This window comes from Colias philodice, chromosome 7, assembly GCF_061535455.1.
Source record: "Colias philodice isolate Cphi_HAF_F1 chromosome 7, ilColPhil1 Martin Lab GWU primary, whole genome shotgun sequence".
NCBI classification, from domain to species: domain Eukaryota; kingdom Metazoa; phylum Arthropoda; class Insecta; order Lepidoptera; family Pieridae; genus Colias; species Colias philodice.
In genome coordinates this window covers 5,328,407-5,350,503 of record NC_143092.1, presented here as the reverse complement: position 1 = coordinate 5,350,503, position 22,097 = coordinate 5,328,407, and the positions used below count along the sequence as shown (strand labels likewise).

The 22,097-nt window shown below is 33.7% G+C and overlaps 1 protein-coding gene and 1 long non-coding RNA gene across 3 annotated transcripts in view; one reads left to right on the top strand and one right to left on the bottom strand.

The window, feature by feature from the left end:
• The window catches only part of LOC149487051 (semaphorin-2A-like), a 248,627-nt gene that overhangs the window by 12,197 nt on the left and 214,333 nt on the right, over nt 1-22,097 (bottom strand). For both annotated transcript variants that reach the window (XM_089697292.1, XM_089697290.1), the window contains 5 exons: nt 21,275-21,382; nt 14,144-14,414; nt 12,316-12,546; nt 9,014-9,272; nt 7,887-8,041 (listed from right to left, as the gene is read on the bottom strand). In XM_089697292.1, coding sequence (XP_089553418.1) covers nt 7,887-8,041; nt 9,014-9,272; nt 12,316-12,546; nt 14,144-14,414; nt 21,275-21,382 — 1,024 coding nt within the window. The remainder of the gene's footprint in view (nt 1-7,886; nt 8,042-9,013; nt 9,273-12,315; nt 12,547-14,143; nt 14,415-21,274; nt 21,383-22,097) is intronic.
• Nucleotides 4,421-5,753, top strand: LOC149487053 (uncharacterized). Its single transcript, XR_016315839.1, has 2 exons — nt 4,421-4,737; nt 4,824-5,753. It is a non-coding gene; the product is annotated as an uncharacterized LOC149487053 (long non-coding RNA).

The window sequence follows — 22,097 nt, the reverse complement described above, 5'->3', positions numbered from 1 at the left end:
GCTTGAATTTGTTCATTTGAATTTCTGACTTCCATTAAATTATATTAAATTAAACTGTTTTGAATAATGACTGAATATATAACTATCTGTAGTCATTAATAACACGGGTTGCTAAAATATATACAATTTTAATGACAGACCCCGAATTAAGTCGTTATCATTCAATAGGTGTTTGAACGAACTAATTTGGAGCAGTATTGATTAAAATAACGAGCACGAATATTATCCGGGATTAAAACTATCATACTATTTTACTATCGTACGTATTTTATTATATATTTAAAACATATTGTATACCTCAAAAAGGAAATGCTTTGATCAGGTATAAAGCACTAACTCAATCGAGAGATGCAGGACACTGTAACTACATTGTCCGAGTAAACAGAATAAGACGTTATACAAAATTTACAGGCATCACGTGTAGCAGCTTCCCAACTATCATTCATGAACACTATCGAATATCTCAGGAAAACCTCAAAGCTACGAGCTAACTCAAAATAGTGGACACAATGTAAGCTAAGGTAGCGTTGAACTATAAATTACTTAGGAATTTCCGCCCCAGCTCTGAGCAATAAATATTGTTCATTTTCGTCCTGCCAATGCATCGATGAAGCCCGAAGCTATACAGTATCGAGAACATCTAATATATGAGATAGATTTTTACGAGATTGCTGTTATATTGATAGTTTAATAAAATGAATTCTAAATGGCGACGCTATATAAAATACAAACTGCTAATGCTTTTCATGGTTATTAAGTTACAAAAAGTGTACATTATCGCGATTTTGCGGTAAGAGTCTTAACATGTTATACTTAAAACATTATCATGTAAATAGTTATTTACATAAAATTGTGTGGAAAATATTTTAAAATAATAATAAAAATAAAAGATACTCACGTACACAAAAAAAATAATACAATTTTTTATAAACAACACATGATGGTAGAGTCATTCAGTTAAATAATTCAGCTTTAAAAAAAATTACACTATTAAATTTATGTGAATATCGAGGCTGCTAAGTATTGGTTGCATGTGTATAAAATAAATTTGAAAATTGCTAACACATTTTGATGTTACAGTTAATGTACCACCTTCACATATCATTTTGCTTTGATCGCAATTCATGTTTACGGCAAAACTTTGACTTCATGCACTTACGCAAATGGCTTTCCGATACTTTAAGAGCAATATCACAGTGTATCGTTATTACATATACGATACGAGTGTTGTAAATAATTATGAGGCCGTTAATACTTATGCAAAGAAAACTTTTTATGGCCATGGCGGTAAATGTATTGTGATATATAAAATCTTCCATAATATTGTAGGTATAAACGACTCTTAAGTTTAGAATACCTACACCTATTACATTTTAAAATTTGTATTGCGTTTTATATGTGTATTATTTCTCTAATAAATGTCCTCCCAGTCTCTCCATGCATATTTAAAAGTAGTCTGAGAAGTACTAAGTAGCAAAATGCAACATTATGCAAATGTAAATATGATAGCTAAAGAAAAGGACAGTTTAAACTTTTCGCGACATTTATGCGTAGTAAAAGCTATTAAATCTGTCTGGCCAATGCACCAACTCTAACTAAATTCCAAACCTCAAAGGACTAAGCGTTTTGTGACTTCGAGTTCACGTAATTATATCATCATGGCTACGATATATCCACCGACCACTCCACGTTGAGCTGACTGTGAATTTTAAATCGTTTTTAATAACAGCTTCGGATCATGCACGTTCAAAGCTTAATCAACCTAGTTGTGTATTTGATACAGGCTTGAGCTGAGGGTATATCCGATATAACTCGGTTCATTTAAATTGGTTCTTTATATCGATGATGTTTTCTATGTATTTATGTATGTCTATACGAATAGATTCAGCCCCTATAATTAAGTTTCATAATTGTGAACACAAGCTGTCTTTGCGCGATACGTTTACATTATTATTATGTTTGTTTACAAAGACGCCCTTAGACTCTCACTGTTGATGTCAACTCGAGGAATTTAATTAACTTCGTTAACTTCTAAATACTCTTAATGTCTTTGATACCTCGCCTCCCTCCCATTGACAAACACGGGGGTGTACATGACAGTTGCTGTCAAACTTTTATCAACCTCCGCAAAGTTGTGTGGCAACAGTGATTTAGGCGTGATAAAACAAATGGAATGAGGCGAGGCAGGGGCCCGCATTGCGGGAACATCATACGCTCATTTCTCATTGTCTGCCGGCACCTCGAGCGCCGCTACAACTTCACGCCACGGCTAGCGCAGTTTAATGCATATTATAACGCGGTAAGCACTCGAAGCGGGTTAAGCGGGAGGCAATATCACGTCGCCAGACCACGGATGCAGTCGGAGTCTTTATTGAAAGAGTAAACTGTCCTTTTTAAGATCCCTCAGGCGATCCACAACGGTTGAGGCGTACAACTTATTTCACGCTCGAGTTTAAATTGTAAACTAAGTGTAGATTTTCGGGCAGCTCACTCTTCACAGTTTGAATACACGAAACCATTTATTTTGGTGCACTGTCAGACGCGGAAGTACATGTAACGTTTAAGCACTTTATTGCGTTCTAGTTTGTCTCGCAAAGTTTATAATCAACGTTCTCGTATCCACATTTTGCTAGCGCTTAAACAGTTTTCACTATTGAGGGCAAAACAAAGTAGTATTATGCAGATTAAGCAACAGTAATTATCACGGTACGTGGCTAAAGCAGAAGGGAACGTCAAAGGTAACGCTTAAACAATTTAATATTCCACACAAGCATTTCAAACGCCAACTCGAATGTAGCTCTCCTTTCGTAAAAGTTGTTCCGTAAACGAACTCCCCCTTCGTTAGATATCTACGTGAGTTTAATCCATTCAGTAGTCTCGGGCGGGTCTCAGTTTGGAAAACGATTTTCAGGTAGATTGGTGAAAATTGCAACAACACGGACGAAAATTACCACTTAAAGGTGTTGTTTAATGCGCGACGTACGAATTTACGCCGCACCGACGACTCCGCCCAACGTCTGTGGTCTGCCGCAATCTGAAGGCACACGTGCACCTACCGAAATAATACTAACAAAATGCAAACATAATTAGTTTGAGTTAACAAAATTTACGAACACTTTATGAATAAAAACTAGAGGAAGGAGTAATTATTCACAAGTACCGGTGGTGTAATAACAGAAAGTGTTGGAGTTATTAATAAACTCGTTCGCATTATACTTTTGAGATCCTACAACCCCTTAGGAGAAAGAAAAACCGTGGAAATGCAACGCGACTTTCAAAAAGGCTTAAAGAGAAATGTACTTTTTGCTACTTCTGAGGAAAACGGAATACTGTTCGAGTGTGCGGCTTAAAAGCTTTAGTGCGAGCTTTTAAAAGTTAATAAATTGTGAGTTGACAAAGTGTTAAAAAGTAGGTGTTGTGCATGGTCGTTGCGTACGAACAATAAAAATTATAATGGGGTTTCCTGCCTTCAAAGGCTATCTTCCCGCTCGGATATGACAATGGATTTTAAGCAGCTTTGATGAAATTAGGATCTTGCTGTGTACATAATACGAGTTAGGAACTGTGCGAAACAATCAAATTTGGCCTCGTTTCCCTGATACGGAGGGCTGAGCGTGCACACAGAAAAATAATTTACGTTTTATATTATGTAAATAAAACAATGCAAAATAAATTATTAATGAAAAGAAATATTAGAAAGCGAGAATGCGAGAACACTGATGGCGGCGGAAGGGTTGCGTTTGTCCAAATGTCACAAAAACGAGTTATGGCTTTTGCTCCATTTTCATCCAGAGGTACTCTTTCATTTCACGGCGCGAAGGTATTTTTAATACTGATGTTTTTTTTCGACTGCACTGAGAAAATTTTGCTTTAGCAAAGTACCAATTTAGCTCGGTTAAAAATTATTCTGCTGCATTCAATCAAGACATATTTAAAATGTGCATTAAAGCTTTGCTAGTATTATACAAGCAAGTATTGCTAAATATTCTTAGCTATTATTAAAAAAGTACTTATTTATTTCAAAATTAACGACTCGGTCAATATTACCTTTACCGAATTAGGTTCAAAATAGACAAGCTTACGTTATTATTTAATGATAAGTAAGTTATTTATTTTTAGACTTAACCATAGTTGGTTACTATTTGCACAGAGTTCGGTTAAAAATAAACAAGCTTACATTATCATTGAATGACAAGTAAATCATTTAAATTTAGACATAATATTATTTGGCTAAAATTAAATCACTTGCTATGAAGCATATAACCGTGTTTCTTACTTAAAAACAAACAAGTAACTTATCTATTGGTACATAAGCATAGCTCGGCAATTAACAACGGAGCGAATACTATTTTTGACCGAGTAACTTGATAAAAATTAAACAAGGAATTGGCTGCGTAGCCTGCAAAATCGGCCATTTCTATCAAATCATAGTCGAGTGACGAACGTGTCTGTTGAAGCGCCGCCTCAGCACCTACAAGGCAGATTCAAATTTACATTAAAAACAATAATTTTTCATCATCATTTTGAATTTTAATCAAACTATTATAGAAGAGCAAGATGCAGAAGACAAACTATTATGGCTCAAAAACTCCTCTGGGCCATGGACAGCCGTAGAACTAAAGTGGCAAGAAACTACAGAGACGAGGCTAATTGCTGCAAAAGAGTTAACCATAGCTCCAATTAATACCTCAATACAATGAATATGCTGCTCTTAAAAAACCCAAAGGATATCTTCTGGTGAGTTAAGTTTTTTAGAATTTTTTGTCTGCTTTAGTTTAATTACTTTTGTATACTTACTTACGTTTTTTTTTATTTGTTTACAGCTAGAAAAAGATATGAAAAGCAAAGGACAATATACCGAAATCACTGAAAGCTTCCCCACAATCAAACCAAAAATAAATTTGAATTAGTAAGTTACTTCTGATCAAGCATCATATTGTCATATACCTATTACTTTAATATGTAAATTACATAAGGTAGGTACGATATAGTTCCGATATGATATCTGCATATCTACACATCAAATTTGTAACGAGGTTCAACCAGAATACTTTATAATAGAAAACGAACAATATGTAAAGAGCTTATTGTACTTAAATTTTTTTTGGTGCAGAAAATGTTTAAGTTTAGCATTTATGATCATTTTCCCGAAGACGAATGTGAATTATGTTTCAATGAGAATAAATTCAAATGTTTAAAAAAAATGACGGATTTACTTGTTGGGTTGTAATAAAATTATTAGATCAAAAAGATTACTTATTCTCCTAGCTTATTCTATGGTTTTTGCCTAAACTTTTGACTTATCAAATACATTTATAAGTACAATTTAGGTGTATTAACTTGCTTACATTACCATAATGGTTGTTTGTTTTTATGTAAACAAACCTAAACCACTTTCATTAGAGAACAAACTCCAACATCGCGAAATAAAATCAGCTGTTCCGTAGATTTTGACATAGTAGATAATTCCACTTTTGTATATTATGAAACAGCTGATATTTATTTTACGATGTTGGATTTGGTCCTATACCTAATTAAAGTTGTTCAGGTTTAGTCTGAGTCATTCCTTAAAAGTTTGCTCATGATTTATATTTCACCCTGTTATTGTGAAAATTAAAACACAAAACTCCAGTATCGTTTCTTGACATTGTGAATTGTGTACTATTTTTAAAAGTAGTAGTATTTAAGTGTAAGTAGTAGATATGTTACTTGAAATGATTGTATCATGTACTGAATAAAGCTAATTTCATTAATGTGCATAATTTTCTTTCAGTTTCTTCTAAGTTTTTGGTGTGTCGGGAAATTAGTGTTGTTTTCCTACATGAACGTTTCATTGGCTTTTTTTCCGACATGCCAAAATTTTTCCCACTGCATTAATAATGGTGGAAATGACAACATATCGAACTAGATAAATATTTTCAGTATGAGCTGACCTCACATTGTATACAGGGTGTAACAGAAAGGGAGTACACATCTAAGCAGGGCGTGATGTACTGATGAAACTGAACAGTACATCACGCCCTGTTCGGATGTGTATATCCCCTTACACCTTGTATAGGTTTTACGAACATTCACAGGTCAGCTTATACTGAAAATAAATAGCTTAATATGTGTCGTTTGAATTATTACTTGCAACCAAGTATTTTAGCTATGGTTACCTAATAAACCCGCCTAAGAATTCAAAGTAACTTGGCTAAATATACCAATCTTAATTGACTAGAAAGAACAGAGTATATTTAGTTATAGTTACCCAATGAACACGATTGACAGTACCCAGTAACTTGGCTACGTATACAAATTTTTAATTGAGTAGAAGTAACAAAGTAGATTGGCTGTCCCTACCCAATAAATATGATTAACATTATTGTGTTACTTAGCTAGTTTTACAAAGCAACATATTTGAAATCACTGAATTACTTTGCTAAAAACAACAGAGCACGTTGGGTATTGTTAAAAGAGTAACACGATTGACTATAGTAAATAGGTTTGTTAAGTTTACTGAGTGAATAGGTTAAAAGCAACAAACCCTAAATACGTATTTTTTGACCACCTTAGTGGGCTTATATTACCAACATACGTTAACAAAGTTGACTTGTATAATTTTAGCAACAAACTTTGCAGGCTCCCTCCGAAGCAAGTTACTCGGTTGTAAATAGCAGCAACTTGATTATTTATAGCCGTTACGTTTTCTCAGTGTGGATGCTTATATTGTGTGAACTTTAATTAAAAATTTAAAAATATAAGTGACTTTGTAACTTAATTATTACCGCTTATATTATGTTTGAATCTTTAATTGCAAATATAATACCTTATCATTACTAATTTTTATTTAATACTAGATTTCCGCCCGCGGCTTCGCCCGCGTTTGCAAAGGAAAACCCGCATAGTTCCCGTTCCCGTGGGATTTCCGGGATAAAAACTATCCTATGTGTTAATCCAAGTTACCCTCTATATGTGTGCTAAATTTCATTGTAATCGGTTCAGTAGTTTTTACGTGAAAGAGTAACAAACATCCATACATCTATACATCCATACATCCATACATCCATACATCCTTACAAACTTTCGCCTTTATAATAGTATTAAGAAAATACGTATAATGTACGTCAATAAACAGAAAGTTTTCTGAATTGCCAAGTTCTATAAAATTAATTTTAAAATAAATATGTATACAATTCTTAACGTTTTATAAATGAACATTGATCATATACAGTTTGTTCCTGATACACACTACTACGTAGTATGTGAAAGGGCTCTAAGTAACCCAATTTAAGTGGCGGGTAGTCTTTATAAATACAATTTTCATACAAGTGAGTCGTGCGCGCTACGTTAACAAATCATAAGCCCGTATAATATTGACAGCTGCCAAAATAAATCTATGTAGGTCGAATATTCGTGACCCGACCCGTAGACCCGAATATTATTCAATTACTGTATCACTCAAGTCAAAATTATTAATTCGATTTGTACGTTGATGTGCACTTAAGAAACATCGTAAAGTGTGGGTAATTTTGTAAGTGAAATATCAAAGAAGAAAATGTTACATCGTTACCGATTGACGGTTTGAGTCGCTTTGAGGTTCAAAGGCTGCGAGTTATATGCAGATGATATAAAAGTTAACTCTTTAATAAAAGTAATAAATTCTTTTAAAGACGTTTTGTTCCATATTAGACACGACCGAGAAATTTTAGCGTATAATATTATTTGATAAAAGTTACTGACACGTATTTATAACCTCTTCATATTGTTATGTAGTGGACAGTGGTAAATTTAAAAAATTTACCTTGGCTATAAAAATCTGACATATGAATTTTAACAGCTCCAAATACAGTACATGCTTAAACAAATCCTCCTGCTCTAGATATAAAGGCTAATATTGTTCTTACTTGTGCCAGCATAGTATACGGTATACTCCAACTGATGGCCCATCATGTCGACCTTTACTCGGTCTACCACCAGCCTCGTGAAGAACAGGTCCCGTTTGTAGTATATCGGCTTTTCGTGCTCGTGGGATACCGCACTGTCCATCAATGGGTGAGACCTGTTTGGAAGATAAGAAAATATATAAAACCAGGACAATAATGTGCGACTGTCTCTTATTATGTGAAGTAAAACATTCTTAGGTTAAGTTTTATTGTAATCATTCACGGAGCAATAAAGAATAAATAAATATGTGCGGAAAATTCTACTATATTTGTTATGTTATTTATATAAACCAAAATTTAATTCGTATGAACAAAACTTAAAGTTCTAAAATTGACTAACACATCAAGAAATTCCTACATTATTAAATTGAATCTACATCAGCATATATAAAACTTCCCATAAATGTAAATGTACCCTTATCATTGTACCTGTCTCAAAAATTACCAAGCAAGTTGTTTAACTTCAACAATACAACATAATTGGATGAAAATTAGCACAACAAAAACATTAAAACGAATGTAAAGCGTCCCCGATAACGCGTCAGGCGATACGCCATCCGACACACGGCGATAAAAGCGTTTCTTTCCACGCTGACAACAAATCCCCACTTATTTAATTAAAAATTTCAATCTCGGTGCGTGAAATGTGTTATTTTCACGCTGGTTCAGGTGAAGTGTTAAAATCTCAGCGTTTCCACACGAGGATCGTGTAAAGTGTGGAAAAAAAATAATTGAACACCCTCGGGATGAGAGCCTCGGATAATAATTAACAGGACGTGTCGCTAGATAAAAGTGCCTGCGATTTCAATGAGCTTCTGTTGAGATTCCTGTGGCAAGTTTGTAAGCGATCGTCGACTCTGTTTACCTTCGTTTACTTTGTACGGGAATAAGATTCGCGTCTTCAGACATATTGATCTAATCGTACCTTGTGATAATCACGTCTTGGATACAATGCGACTGATTTCGTTGTGAACTCGTTAATTGCAAAATATTATATTATTTTTTGTTAATGTATAAATGAAACATTTTAATTTTCTTTACTGAAGGTTATACAGGTAAGAAATATTTTTGAAAGATCAACAACTTACCGAATAAAATTAAGCACTGTGTCCGGTAGCGACGAAGTATCATTAACGCAAGTACCAGGCCTTGGTTCTGGCACTCTACTGCTGATAACTGGTAACCAAGCAGAGCTGGACGTAGCCTGTTCCTTGAACTTCCCCTCAAATGCCTTCTGGATGTCGCCGATAGTGAAGGTGCAAATAGCAGAGCCCATAAGCCCGGTTGACGCGGTAGTAAACACTCCGTAGAAGCGGCTGTCGTCCCCGGGAACTTTGTAAATGCTCTCTGTTGAAACAAATTTAGACGTTATGAAATGTTTGTCTAGACTATTCTATTTATGCTAAAGTTTACTTAGTCTTTCGTATAAATTGTAAATATATGAAATATCTTTATATTTCCTATAGCTATAAAATTGCGTTAGGAATTGAATAAGTTTTTACATTGAACATTGAAAATAAAATAGAACGTACTTAAAGATCCAATTAAACAGGCAATAATTCTACATAATTGTATTTCATTATAGGCAAAACGAATTAAATTTACAACAAAATGTAACTGCGAACATAAAACAGATGGAGGTATTCTATTCAGACGCGATCCTGTTTCGCTTTTAATGTGTCCCGCGGGAGTCTGACTGAAATTCAGGAAGTGTTCTGTTGCGGATTACGCGTCGTAATATTAGTTAAAGGGAAACCTTAAGCGGGTATTTTAATTGATTCAGTATTATAGAACATAATAACTGAACTGGAGCTTTTGGTTTAGTTTTGAGATATTGGAGTTATTTTTGCTGATGGGTTAATTTAATGAGAAGTGGCTTGCTCGAACTCTAACGATGTGTATACATTTCAAAGGCAGACAGACAGATCAATATTCCTGGTATTAAAATATATGGTAATTATTAGTTTCAGAAAACAACCCTTGTGAAAGTTAAATTACATGTAATGAAATATTTCAACGTTGCTACAAACAATAATTTATATAACAATTCGTAATTGCAAGACAATCATAATTTTCCCGAAGTACAAGAGTTAGCAATCCAATTAATTGTAACTATTGTGGTTGTCAAACTTTACTCTGAAGTTACTACGATTAGTTCCAAGGTTGTAGATGTCACATAAGCTTAAATTGTTTGAATAATAATTACGAACTGTTCAACACTATTTGAATTTGTTAGTTATTAGTTTACTCTATATTAACATGACTGTTTTAAAACTTATCTTAATTTCTAAACAATAATTGAAAAGTTTGGCCTTTTGTATTTATTCATTCATAAGGGGTAAAAAGCTTTTAAATCCAAAATTAACTATTCCATTGAGCAAACATTTCGGTTAATATATTTTCATTACAGGTCGTTAAAGAAAAAATGTAGGCAAAGGCATGTCATATCATAAATAACTGTTGTATTAAATATGAGAAAGGCGTAAAGCGATGTTTTGGGAAAAAGCAAGAACATATTTTACAAACAAAACACGAAAGAGTTGTCAAAACGAAAGCTTAGCGCGTGCCGACTATAAATATAATTTATTCTTTAACCTCCTTATTTAAATACCGCCCGATCTGCGTAACACATGTTCATTTTTTATAATTCTGTGTTATGGTATTATAGGGAGTGATTTAAGCTTGGTAACAATTAACAAAAGCCACAACTTAGACATAGAATTAGCAAGGATAAATCTGAAACATTGTTTATTAGACGCATTGTGGCATTAATATTTAAAAGTAGTTGTGCAATAAATTGACATTTTTCAAACTGAATGAAAATATTTTATTTATTTTATATATAGTTGTGAAAAAATAATTTATATTTAAAATATCGCCTGCCTCTGAATAATAAAATCCACTAACAACGAGTGTGTCACATGTGAAGTGGGGTTAATTATAGCTTCAACCACTTATTTAAATATATTTATATTCATGATGTTATAAAAACAGTGAAACAGTTCAAAAAAATGTATTGTCTCAAGAAAACAAACCCATTGTAAATTTCTGGACACACTGTATACAATTTTGTTTCTTTGCTTAATAAAGCGGAAACTTTGGGCAATATAATATACAAAAACAAGGGCTTTTCATTTAATACTTTTAATTAAAAATTTCAACGTTCGCACGGACTCATAAAATTACCTTTCATTTTTATTTAAGTACGTGTTCTAGTTTATTCAATGTTTTATAAGGAAAGAGCGTGTTTATAATAATACGGCTTATAGAGAATGTAGGTCGTAGAATACTATCATTATACTCTTTTAATGCTAGTTTGTATGTGAAAATCTATTTTCTGAATTCATAGTGTTCAAGCCACTCAATTTCATTAAAGTAGTAGCTGTTCTACTTGATATAATACAAGAAAAATAGGTTTCATTTACTATTAGGTTATTAGGCTAGAATGCGAATATACGGTCTATCATAAACATCTTTCAACTTTGGCCGTATATAGTAAAATCACGAAATGAAATCAAATCATGATGCTTTAATTTTTATCAGGATAGTTCATTAGATAAAAACCTTCGATATAAAAGATGTTAACTTCGCAAAATAGCTCCAAGAAGAGCTTGACAAGTTAATAGTAAAAGCACTAATCAAAAATACGTATCAACTATCAACATTACGTATTACATTACGTATTTTAATTAAAATTGAAGTCAAAACAAAGCAGTGCGTTATCCTGTATGCTTCAAGTGACTTTCCTTTAATTGAGTTTCGGTGAAGTAAACGGTAATTATATTTAAATGTTGCTATTACATTCTCATGAGTTATGCAAGGAATGCATTGGGGGAAGGCGTTAGGCAGAACGGTGCACGTTAATATTAGATGAAGATTGGGATCGCGACGGGAATTGGCTACGCTTTTGTCGCTTAAATCTCTATGCACCATTGAATTGAAACTCCGTATGTTTGGCCCGAATTGACAGTCAATATTTGCGTGTTTGGCCGAAGGGACGTGGCGGGATGTAGTTAAAATCTAAGTGGGGAACGTTTAGTTTGCTGTTCGAGTGAAGCAGAAAAATTGGGGAGTTAGCATTTAAATTTTGGGTAAATTATATAGACAGGTGCTCGCGTCATGTGTTTGTCTTGTTTCTCAACATAATCAGGCATAATTTAATTTTTGTTGTAACGCAGTTTTGCATATCAGAATAAATTGAAGAATTAAAAATTGATAGATAACAATTGTTACATTAATGTTGTTATGTACATCAATTTTTCTAACACTTATATCATCGTATATATTGTAAGGACGTCATATTATATCAATAAAAAATGTATAATCAAGTAAACATATTCAAATTACAATACATTTCTGAAGTCACATCAATGATTTATCAAATACTCACGTATTTCATTGAAGTAGAACGGAAACTCCCCAGGAATGCTGCAGTTGAGTCTCGCTTTCAGATACGTAGCCCAGTTCTGGCTCAGTATATTCTTGCCACCAGTGTCCCGTTTGCACACGCGGGCTACTCTTGAGTACACGGCCTTGCCGCAGTTGATGTATTCCACCGCTGTCTCGCGGAAGAAGAATAAAACGTATTCGCCAACGTCGAACGATCCAACGAAGTTCGGTTCTAGAAAAGACGGATTATGTATTTAGTGTGAAAAATGTAAAGACTGCTTAAACACAAGTTGGGTTCTATAAAGGTACGATAGGTTAGTCATAGATAATATTAGAATGTAAAGAGCCGACTCTTCGACTAAAAGCAAATTTACGATGAAGCATAATCGTCCAATAAATCTACTCAACTATATTATTGACTAACATAAAGTTTACATAATTAGAATACAACAACACACAACACAACATAAAGTTTCATTTCAAATCTACATACATAAAAATTATTAAAATGAAATTCTCATTAAATTATTCAACCTATTGTAGCAGCGGCAAATCCCCACGTTATTACCAAGGCATCAAATCGCTGTTATTCCGTATGATATGCAATAAATATTAGATGAAGCCATGTGTCAATTACAACGTATAGAGGGTATTATATTGTAATATAATAAGCACTCATTTGTTGGCTTCAGAATAAAATCGTCGCGTGTTAGGGATTAAATACACGCGTTTATACATCTATGCATTGCTAAGGTCCATTGTGATCGCGAGCGAAAGGTAATTTCCCACCAGCAAATTAAAGCTATAGGAGAATTAGGACCTAATAAGAATTTAAAGCTTTGGAATATTAGGGGCTATAAATTATTGCGGCTTCGCAATTAGTTATCAAAGCGAATTTACGGCATTCGCGAGCCGCGGTTCAATGGATTATATTTTAATAAAAATATATTAAATTCTAAAAATATCTTCCTTTGAATATGTTTTAGATTTATGAACGTGTACTTGAATGATACATATGAAAGATATTCCATTTTTATTGTATTACATTACCACGATAACCTAAATACCTTACCCGTAACATACATAATTAAACACATATCATGTTTGCACTTTGTAAGCTATTCATATAACACGCAAATAATATCACGTAAACTTCACGATAACAGCAATTACATACAATGATTACTTTAATAAATACACAAAGAACAGAAATAAAAGGTACAAATAACACGATATCCGAAAGTTAAACCGAATTTATCGTCCCATAATTTCTATACAGAATACTCAGGAATACAAATTAACGAAAGATTGGAGGCATATAACCGTTCATTAGAGCGAAAACAGTGTAATTTCGATTGTTTAGTGGAAAACAGGCCAATTTCTGTTTAATTCGCATAATCCCTATGACTGAAACAATTGTTCTAATGATAACCAGCGTAGCGTGGTTTGCTGTCGAATATAGGAGCTGACTTTAATGATTATGAATTAATTTGTCGATAAATTAGTAGCGTTCAAGTCGAACTACTATATTTCCAATTTGGGAATAATAATTGACGCTGTATAATTTCGTCACTGCTCTACTAATTACTTTTGTCTCACTACTACTATTGATATTAGTAAATTATAAATGATCTTCTGTCTCTCCATCCTTGTTATATTGGTTAGCTATTAATTAAAAACTTTTGCTTACTCTAATTAAAGTGTAGGTTGTTATTGAGTGCTATTTTCTTGTATTGCTGTGAAGCTACTTAATAATTAATATTTTAATAAAAATAAAAAAAATACAATAAAGCCATATTTTAAATAAAAATCACATTAAATACACTTACTGTCAAGCCACTTGGAGTCGTATTTAAGTGTTCGCTTGAAGGAGAACTCCCGGCGCCCCGTGGTCAAGTTGTGCAGGTCAGTTCTAAAAATGACCGTGTCAGCCTTTGTGAACTCGGCGTTAGTTCCCGAGTACAATGCGGGCAAGGATCCCGGGTTGCCCCTCTCCACCCACAGCGCGGTGGAGTTGTCGGCGGGGTCGTACGGGCACTTTGCGACGCCCATGCCGATCCCCGGCACGTACTCATGCCGAGGCAGGTGTGTCAGATTCGACTGCAACAAAACAATACCGTTTATTTTTATCGCCACCTTCCCGATACCTGTACAACGCGTAAATAGACATTTGCATGGAATTGCTTTCGAACCCTCGTCCCGACGGCCGTAAAAAGTTAAATATTAAAAATTTTACGCGCAAACACTTTGATTTTACGCGCTATTAATCAAAGGCATTTTTGAACCGAACAAGTGGATTTATGCGTCTGCCGTAATTGCCCTCCGCACTCGAAAACACATCTGCTATTAATTTTACCTAAATCCATGTCCGTTCCACGGCGATTTATCGACCGAAACTTATTATTTTAAAAGACGCTTGAATATTTTCGACATCGTATGGGCGTCCTGCGGTCTCCTCTATTAGTATAATGCGATGGGTGGCGGGACCGTTTTCAAAATTATCATAAAATTACTAAATGTAGCATAAACGTGGGGTGGGCAGCACCCGACATCGTGGATTGAGACTTTATGTAAATTTTAACGATGCCGCGACCATCGGCGGCACCTGTGACCCGCACGCCTCCCGGCACCTGACGAAAACCTATGTCGTTTTTATTTCAATAAGCTGAGAATTAAATTAGGCATAAGGTGGCGCCCGCTGCGACCGCCCGGGGAGCGACGCGGGTCTCCTCATTTCTTGCCATAACTTAAAGATAAGTTGAGGTTTTACCTTTGTAATGGAGTACGCTATTGAGATATCAACATGGCAATTTATTTATTTTTATTACTTATGTAGTCAATATTAAATTACACATTTTTCAACGAATGTACTGTTCTTTGAACTTTTGTCAGTATTTTAACATTGAATTCACATTAATGTTAAATAAGAACACTTTTGAAAACTTGTTTGTCCATCCATCTAATGTTTCCAACGGGTGAGAAAGTGACAATTGTCAAAGCACGAATTTTGCAAACAAGATGGTAAGTAGGTACATTATTTTACAAAACGAAACGAAAGTAAGCCCAGAATAAACAAGCAAATGGATCGGACGGAAGAGCTCGCGGGCTTCCCCTTGCAGAATAAGAAAGTTTGTGGACACCCGCAACCTTCATTAGGCCCTTGCTTTGTTTGTTTACCAAATTACCATCTTTAAAGCTTTTCAGTGACGGAATGAAGCGTCCGGCGATGATAATGATTACGCATTGAGTGAAAGTTGGCAGCCCAAGGATTTACATCTGTTTGCCTCACGAATTTTAATGTTTTCTTATTTCGTGACAAACTTTATGATTCCATGTTTAGGAATGAGGAAAAAGGGTTGCTGTTTTTTGTGAAATAGAATTTGGGAACATTAATTATTTTGTTTTTATTGTGGTATACTTTTGGGTAATAAAATTTACTTATTAAAAAAATACGTACCAATCAAAAGGAACTTTATTGTCTCTTGATATAAGTAAAAATAAACCACTGTCCTCATACAATTTTATGGGCAATTAACTTAAGATATGTGTAGACCCAGTTTAGGATTGAATAATTTCATCGTAAAGCCATAAAAGTGGAATGAGCCTTTACAAATACGATCGATAAGCTATAATAGAACAAAAGCCCGCACCTGAATACGTTCCTTAACGTGACAGACTATGATAGCTCTCCAATACATTTTGAATATGGATGAGTCTCCTAACTTCTCAGACTAAGAATTTAGAGATTCCCGAAATTGGTGCGGTTTCTAAGACAATTTGATAGTTATGTAATCGGATGATGAGAGTATAATTAAGTTGCTGAAGTGGTTAGTTATGTTATGTAATAGTGAGTCGTGGAAAGTTATTTAATTTAATCAATTGAATCAATTTGAAATTTTGATATGACAAATTATGAAACATTTGTGAATAAATAAATTATTGTGTATATTTTGAAGTTTTGAAGCTTCATTGAATCTTAGTTATCTATAATTAAATTTGTTTAGGAAATACAAATTATTAAATGTTACATTTTGTTCTGTATATTTTTTTTAATTTTCTAGTTTTCTATGTTTATATTTTATGCTTCGTTATCCGTTAACAATATTTACCTAATAATGTATAACGCTAATATCTCTACCTATTGTTTACGGATTATTTTCTATCGCCTTTATTTTTTGCATTGATTACTTTTCTCTTCTAAATATACGTCTAATAACTGCATGAGCTTATATTAAAAGCTAGAGAATATTAAAAAGATGTTTTGCATTATAGAGCATGTTAATTTTATGGTCTTCCATATGAAACTAATCTGCTTAATGCTTATGTACATATTAATTTCATTTTTTTACTTTTATTTAAGGTTAATTTTGTAATGATTGTATAATAGTGATAGCTAAATGACAATCAAAATTCGTTATTTATTGTTACATTTTAGAGTAACAACCCCTTTGATCTATATCTCAGGCACACAAAGCAAATCTAAATTGCAAGATATCGAGACGGCTAAAGTTTTGGCAAGCGTGTCACTAACAGCTAATGATTAAAGGCCAATATGAAATTGTCACATAATAACTAGTTAGTTCTATAGAAGTTTATACTGAATATTATGCTAAGAGGTTTCGATCGTCTCGGTTATTTGCACAAAGATTTTGCATGACTAAGTTCGTCTTAAAAGTTTGTCCTTTCAACTCAAATAAGCGACAGCAATTCCGCGGTATAACATAGTTTAAGTGTAAGCTTCTTTATGGATGAGATAAAGGCGGTGGATGTTTGAAAATAATTATTAAATCTGTAATAAAATAAATGTGTTGATTTCCGTGTATACGTGAATTTAGAAATTATGAACTTCTAACGTGACTTATTTATCAATAACTAATATGCAAGATATCTAAATAAATGTACAGGTAGAAACTCTATCTGACATCTGTTTATAATATTTACCATAACGTTTTAATTATTAAATAAATATGACGAAAATTTAAATTAATCTTGCATAGTCCGTTTGGAATTCTAGTAGAAATTACCACTTTTTCAGCTTAGAATGGTGTAAAACTAACGTGAGTTAAATGTACTTGCTTCACTCGTAGTTTTATTATTATGACAAAGCAAACAATAGCTATTCCAGCAAAGATATTGGATCCTAATTCTGAATGAAACGAAACCACACCTGTGTTCGGCGTCTGATATACGCGAATCGATTGAAACCAACTTTCATACGACTAAAATAAGTTTTGAATGGCTTTTAGCTTCTGGATTGATTTATACTTATCCTCATTAAGAGGGACTTGCTTTGAAGTATGGTTTTGTAATTGATCTATAATTGTGAGAAGAGCATTATTTCAAACAAATGAATTATTCTGTAGTGCTTCTTTTAATTATTAATTTTGTAAAAATTTGTGTAGGTGTTGTTTTTTTTTAAATAATATTATAGAAACGTTCGCCTCATAAGTGAATACTAGACTCGAAACAAGTTTTCTATAAATACCTATGTATATTTTCACACTTCACCTATTACTGTAATTTAAAATAAAAACCAACTTACGTAATAGAAAAAAACACGTGAAATAACATGAGCTTATCTTCCATTATCTATCGGTAGCAAAAATTTTATTCTATTAAGACGGTAAAAAAACTTCAATTCGCTCGCTTCCATATAAACTTTGCTTCGCGTTTCGCATATCAACGACGTTTTCTTTAAGCAGCTGCCGTTCGCAAATGTAAGAAAACAACCGCACGAGCGGTACCAAGTTTCCGCCATAAACTCATGTGCAATGCACCTCTGAGAATCTTAATGAGAATACTTAAAAATGCTAAAGGGAATGCTACTAACATACCGACACTCAAAAGCATAAACAAACATATTATTTTAAAATTAAAATTTATTCTAAATTTAATTCATTTGCATAAGCGATGCACTCCAACGGCGTTATACATTTTGCATTTTGTCACTCAAAACGGTACATTCTTGTAATCGTTCGCACCTTTGTCCCACAAAAACTAGTCCTACGAGCACTCGAGCCGCTTTCGTATGTAAAACTCTGTTCACAGACACCAAAATGATTAAGCAAGTGCTGTGAAGCGTCCACTGAATGCCCTGTATGGCTTATAACGAGATTTTGTCAAGTGGTCTCACACACGTCGCGGCGCTCGTTATAATTATGGTAATGACGCTTTTACTAGTGTATCACACCTAGCTCAGGTAGGATAATCGTTTACGGCATGTTGTACTTGCGTTTTGCTTCAACCATATTTTAAGTTATTTCACTATGCAATTTTAATCGACGACGTTTGCTGCCGGTCGGAAAATTATGATTCAAAAATTATCTAAGTTATAACCGAATTTCGTAAAATAAAATGCCATTTGTAAAAAAACCATAGCTTTGTTGATGAAAATCAAAATGTAACAACATTGTTATAATTCCGCTTCATTTAGCACGTGTGACGGAACAGGTTGAATGTTTTCAATTTAAATGGGAACAATCAATAAGCGGGGCTTATCGCATTCATTCGGCCGGGATAAATGCGATGTGTTTTAAATCTGCTACAAATTGTCCTATTGTTATGCACGGCAACCGGTAACAAACGATACCTACCTTTGTTTTATTCGATCCAGCGAATCACTTCCCTTTTATTGCTCTTTCTCACTTCGATAAGCTATGCGTCCATTGTCTATTGTTGATTTTTAATAACTATTGCATAGGCGAATAAACTTTAGTCTACAGAGTAAATAAATTGCAAGCGAACGAATTTAAATATAAATTATTTAGATAGAATTTAAATATAATATTCGATGTAAATTGTAAAATAAAGTCCCAAAGAATTCTGTTTACAGACGACTCTTATCGCGACTTGCTCCAATACAATATGAAAAATAAATGAAAACCGATTGCGCGTCGTCGCCGGGAACGCAATCGCATCCGTCATTTGTTTCGAATTCCCTTCGAACCGTAAACCGCCATTTGCAATAGAATAGATATAAATTGGTGCAGCCAATATGAAACATTTTGGTTTGTATCAGCGTGCCTGTCCCTGAGCCCTATCAATTGCGTACATGTGATTTCACTCAATTTTTGAAACTGACGCGCCCTTACCCCGGAGGGAGCGAACGCATTACTCAAACGACAGATTATACTGTGATATTTATTACTCATGCTTCAAGTGTATAATCATTTAAATTAATTTTCCCGATTTGCACATTTCTTTATCATAATATTTTGATTATTCGATTTATTAAATAGCTACATAAATTGTTGAGTGAATTGTGAGTGATTTTTGTGATTTTTAGTGATTTTTTCACACAGAAAAAGCACAGAAGACAAAGTAAATAGATATGTAAAATACTAAAATACGTAGTATCAGAAATTAATTTGTTTATGAGTGGCACTATCTCTGTTGCAGCAGTGCTCTGTAGGGCCGGCGGCAAGTATCTGATCGTATTCAATACTTCCTTCCCCACAAACGTAATATATTTTCAATTTTCAACGTTCCCGCTCTTGGTTTTTGACTTTTAATACGATTTATCGTCACAAAACTGTATTTTTATGTACCGTGTAATAACAGCTATTGGTTTCGATTTGCGGTTGTTATAAATGAAATTCGATTTGGGCGATTTTTTATTTTAGGACATGGCGAATATTATGTTTTGTAGTAGATATATTATTAATAATAAGTAACGTTATGAAGTATTTTTCAATTCGCATATGAACATGAAATATATTTTCATCATTTTGAAGCTTATGTTGTGTTAAAATGAGTCACGGGTTTTCAAGAGTCAATGTAAAATACGATATAGCGTGATAGGGGTCAGAGCGATATATCATAATTTTATATGAAAAGCCAAAAGCAGGGAAAGTGAGAGGTGAAGAGAACTCAGCAAATTTATGGCGGCCTGCTTTCGATACCTATTGTGAAAATTCATTTTACGACTTAAAACTCCATGGAAATGACTTATCAACGAGCGGTTCGTAAAATACGATACGTGCTTTAAAATTTGAAATTCGAAATACATTGAATAAAATTGTCATTGGATGTCGTCTTTACGGAGTCTTTCAGCTAGAAATACCTTAAGCAGCGTCGAGAAAAATCTGTTCTCGTCTTATGGCGTCATTTGGAATCAGTATCCGTGAAATTTGTCGCGGTTGCCAGCGTGAAGTTACTTTACGTACTCACGGATGCATCTTCTGCTGAAACGGAGCTGTGAGACGTGATGCGTTATGAACATACAAATAAGGAAATCTTTTCCGGGATTTCTAAACATTTTTCACTAAGCTTCAAGCGGACCATAATGCGAATTGTATTTTTGATACATTCATAAATCTCCGCAAATGTATGGGTGGAACTGGATTACAGGTTATAGTCGCAGTGGAGTAATTTAAAAATAACGATACAAATGAAAACGAGTAATTTAAATTGGATGTATATTCAGAGATACATTTTGTAATAGTCGCAGCAAAAAGTAGACCTTAAAAAGAGATTTATGCAATTCTGTTTTAGCTATTTCATTGTATACTGTCGTGTTGTCCTTTGCTTCGTTCACGATATGTCTTATTTTATTTACTGACTAATGTGAAACCTGTTGAGATCTGTTGCGTCTTTGGCTTATGTCCAACATCATGTTGGACCACTTCAAAAAGTGCCACAGATAATAAGCCTTCCCGTTTACGTAAGCGTGCCAAAAAAGTGCCAAAGACGATAGCGTCAGTGGATTGACATTCAAATTTTGTAAATAGCAGGAAATTATTTTAGTTTATTGTATATGCAAGGACACATAAATATCAAAAGACTGAATAGCTAAACAATCAAAAGAATTGGCTATTTAAGGCTTAAATATTGAAAATTATTTTTTTAGGTTTTGTTGACGAAGAGGGTTCTAAAATACTTAACTAAATGTAATTACGAATTACAGTACAGTATATTGTAGTATATTTAAAGATATTAGTATTGTATACAAAGATACTTACATATAGTACCCAGTCTTTCGGGCTGTGTGCGTTCGTTCCGCAAATATATAGCCGTGAGCCATCTCCCATCGGTTGGATCACTCGTATGTGGTTTCTGCAATCGAAGTGCTAAAACAAAAAATAACATTTAAATTTGAAAGCTTCATACATTTCATTGTTTTTAGTTCAACTTCACATTACTCGTTTAAAAATAAGAATGCAATAGTTTTATTAATTGCTGTTGGAATACAATTCTGATAAGATTTAACGTGTTTATAGGTGGAATTATGTTGACTGAAGGCATTAATTTCATGGCGTACCTATAGCTGATGTTACAGAGATGTCCGTGATAAAGCGTAACGTAATGAAGGAACCGCACATATTCGATGCATCGAAATTTTATTGGAATAATAGTAATTCCAAAGAGTGGGTGAACGTTCACTGGCCGTGATTATGTAAATTTGCGTCCAACATAAATATTGAACGGGGCATTAATATTCCGTGTGACAGGAGTGTGCGTTGCTCGTTTTAGTGAACAAAATGATGCTTGAAATAATTTCAATACATTTCACTTCATAAGTGAATTCGCGCCATAATGAATATTCAGTTGTCACAGCTCCAACTTCTTTGATAAAACAGACGATATCTGCATATGGAATGTTTTTTGTTTAATATATTCTTTATTGTTAATTTTACAAATTACTCCGATATTTTTATTCGTTGCGTGCGTTTTTCAGAATTCTATTGAACGTATTATATTGAATTACGTACAACGAATTGATTGATATGTGTACTATAAATATAATAAATAATATAGCTGATTAGCAAACGAAGCTCTTAAAAA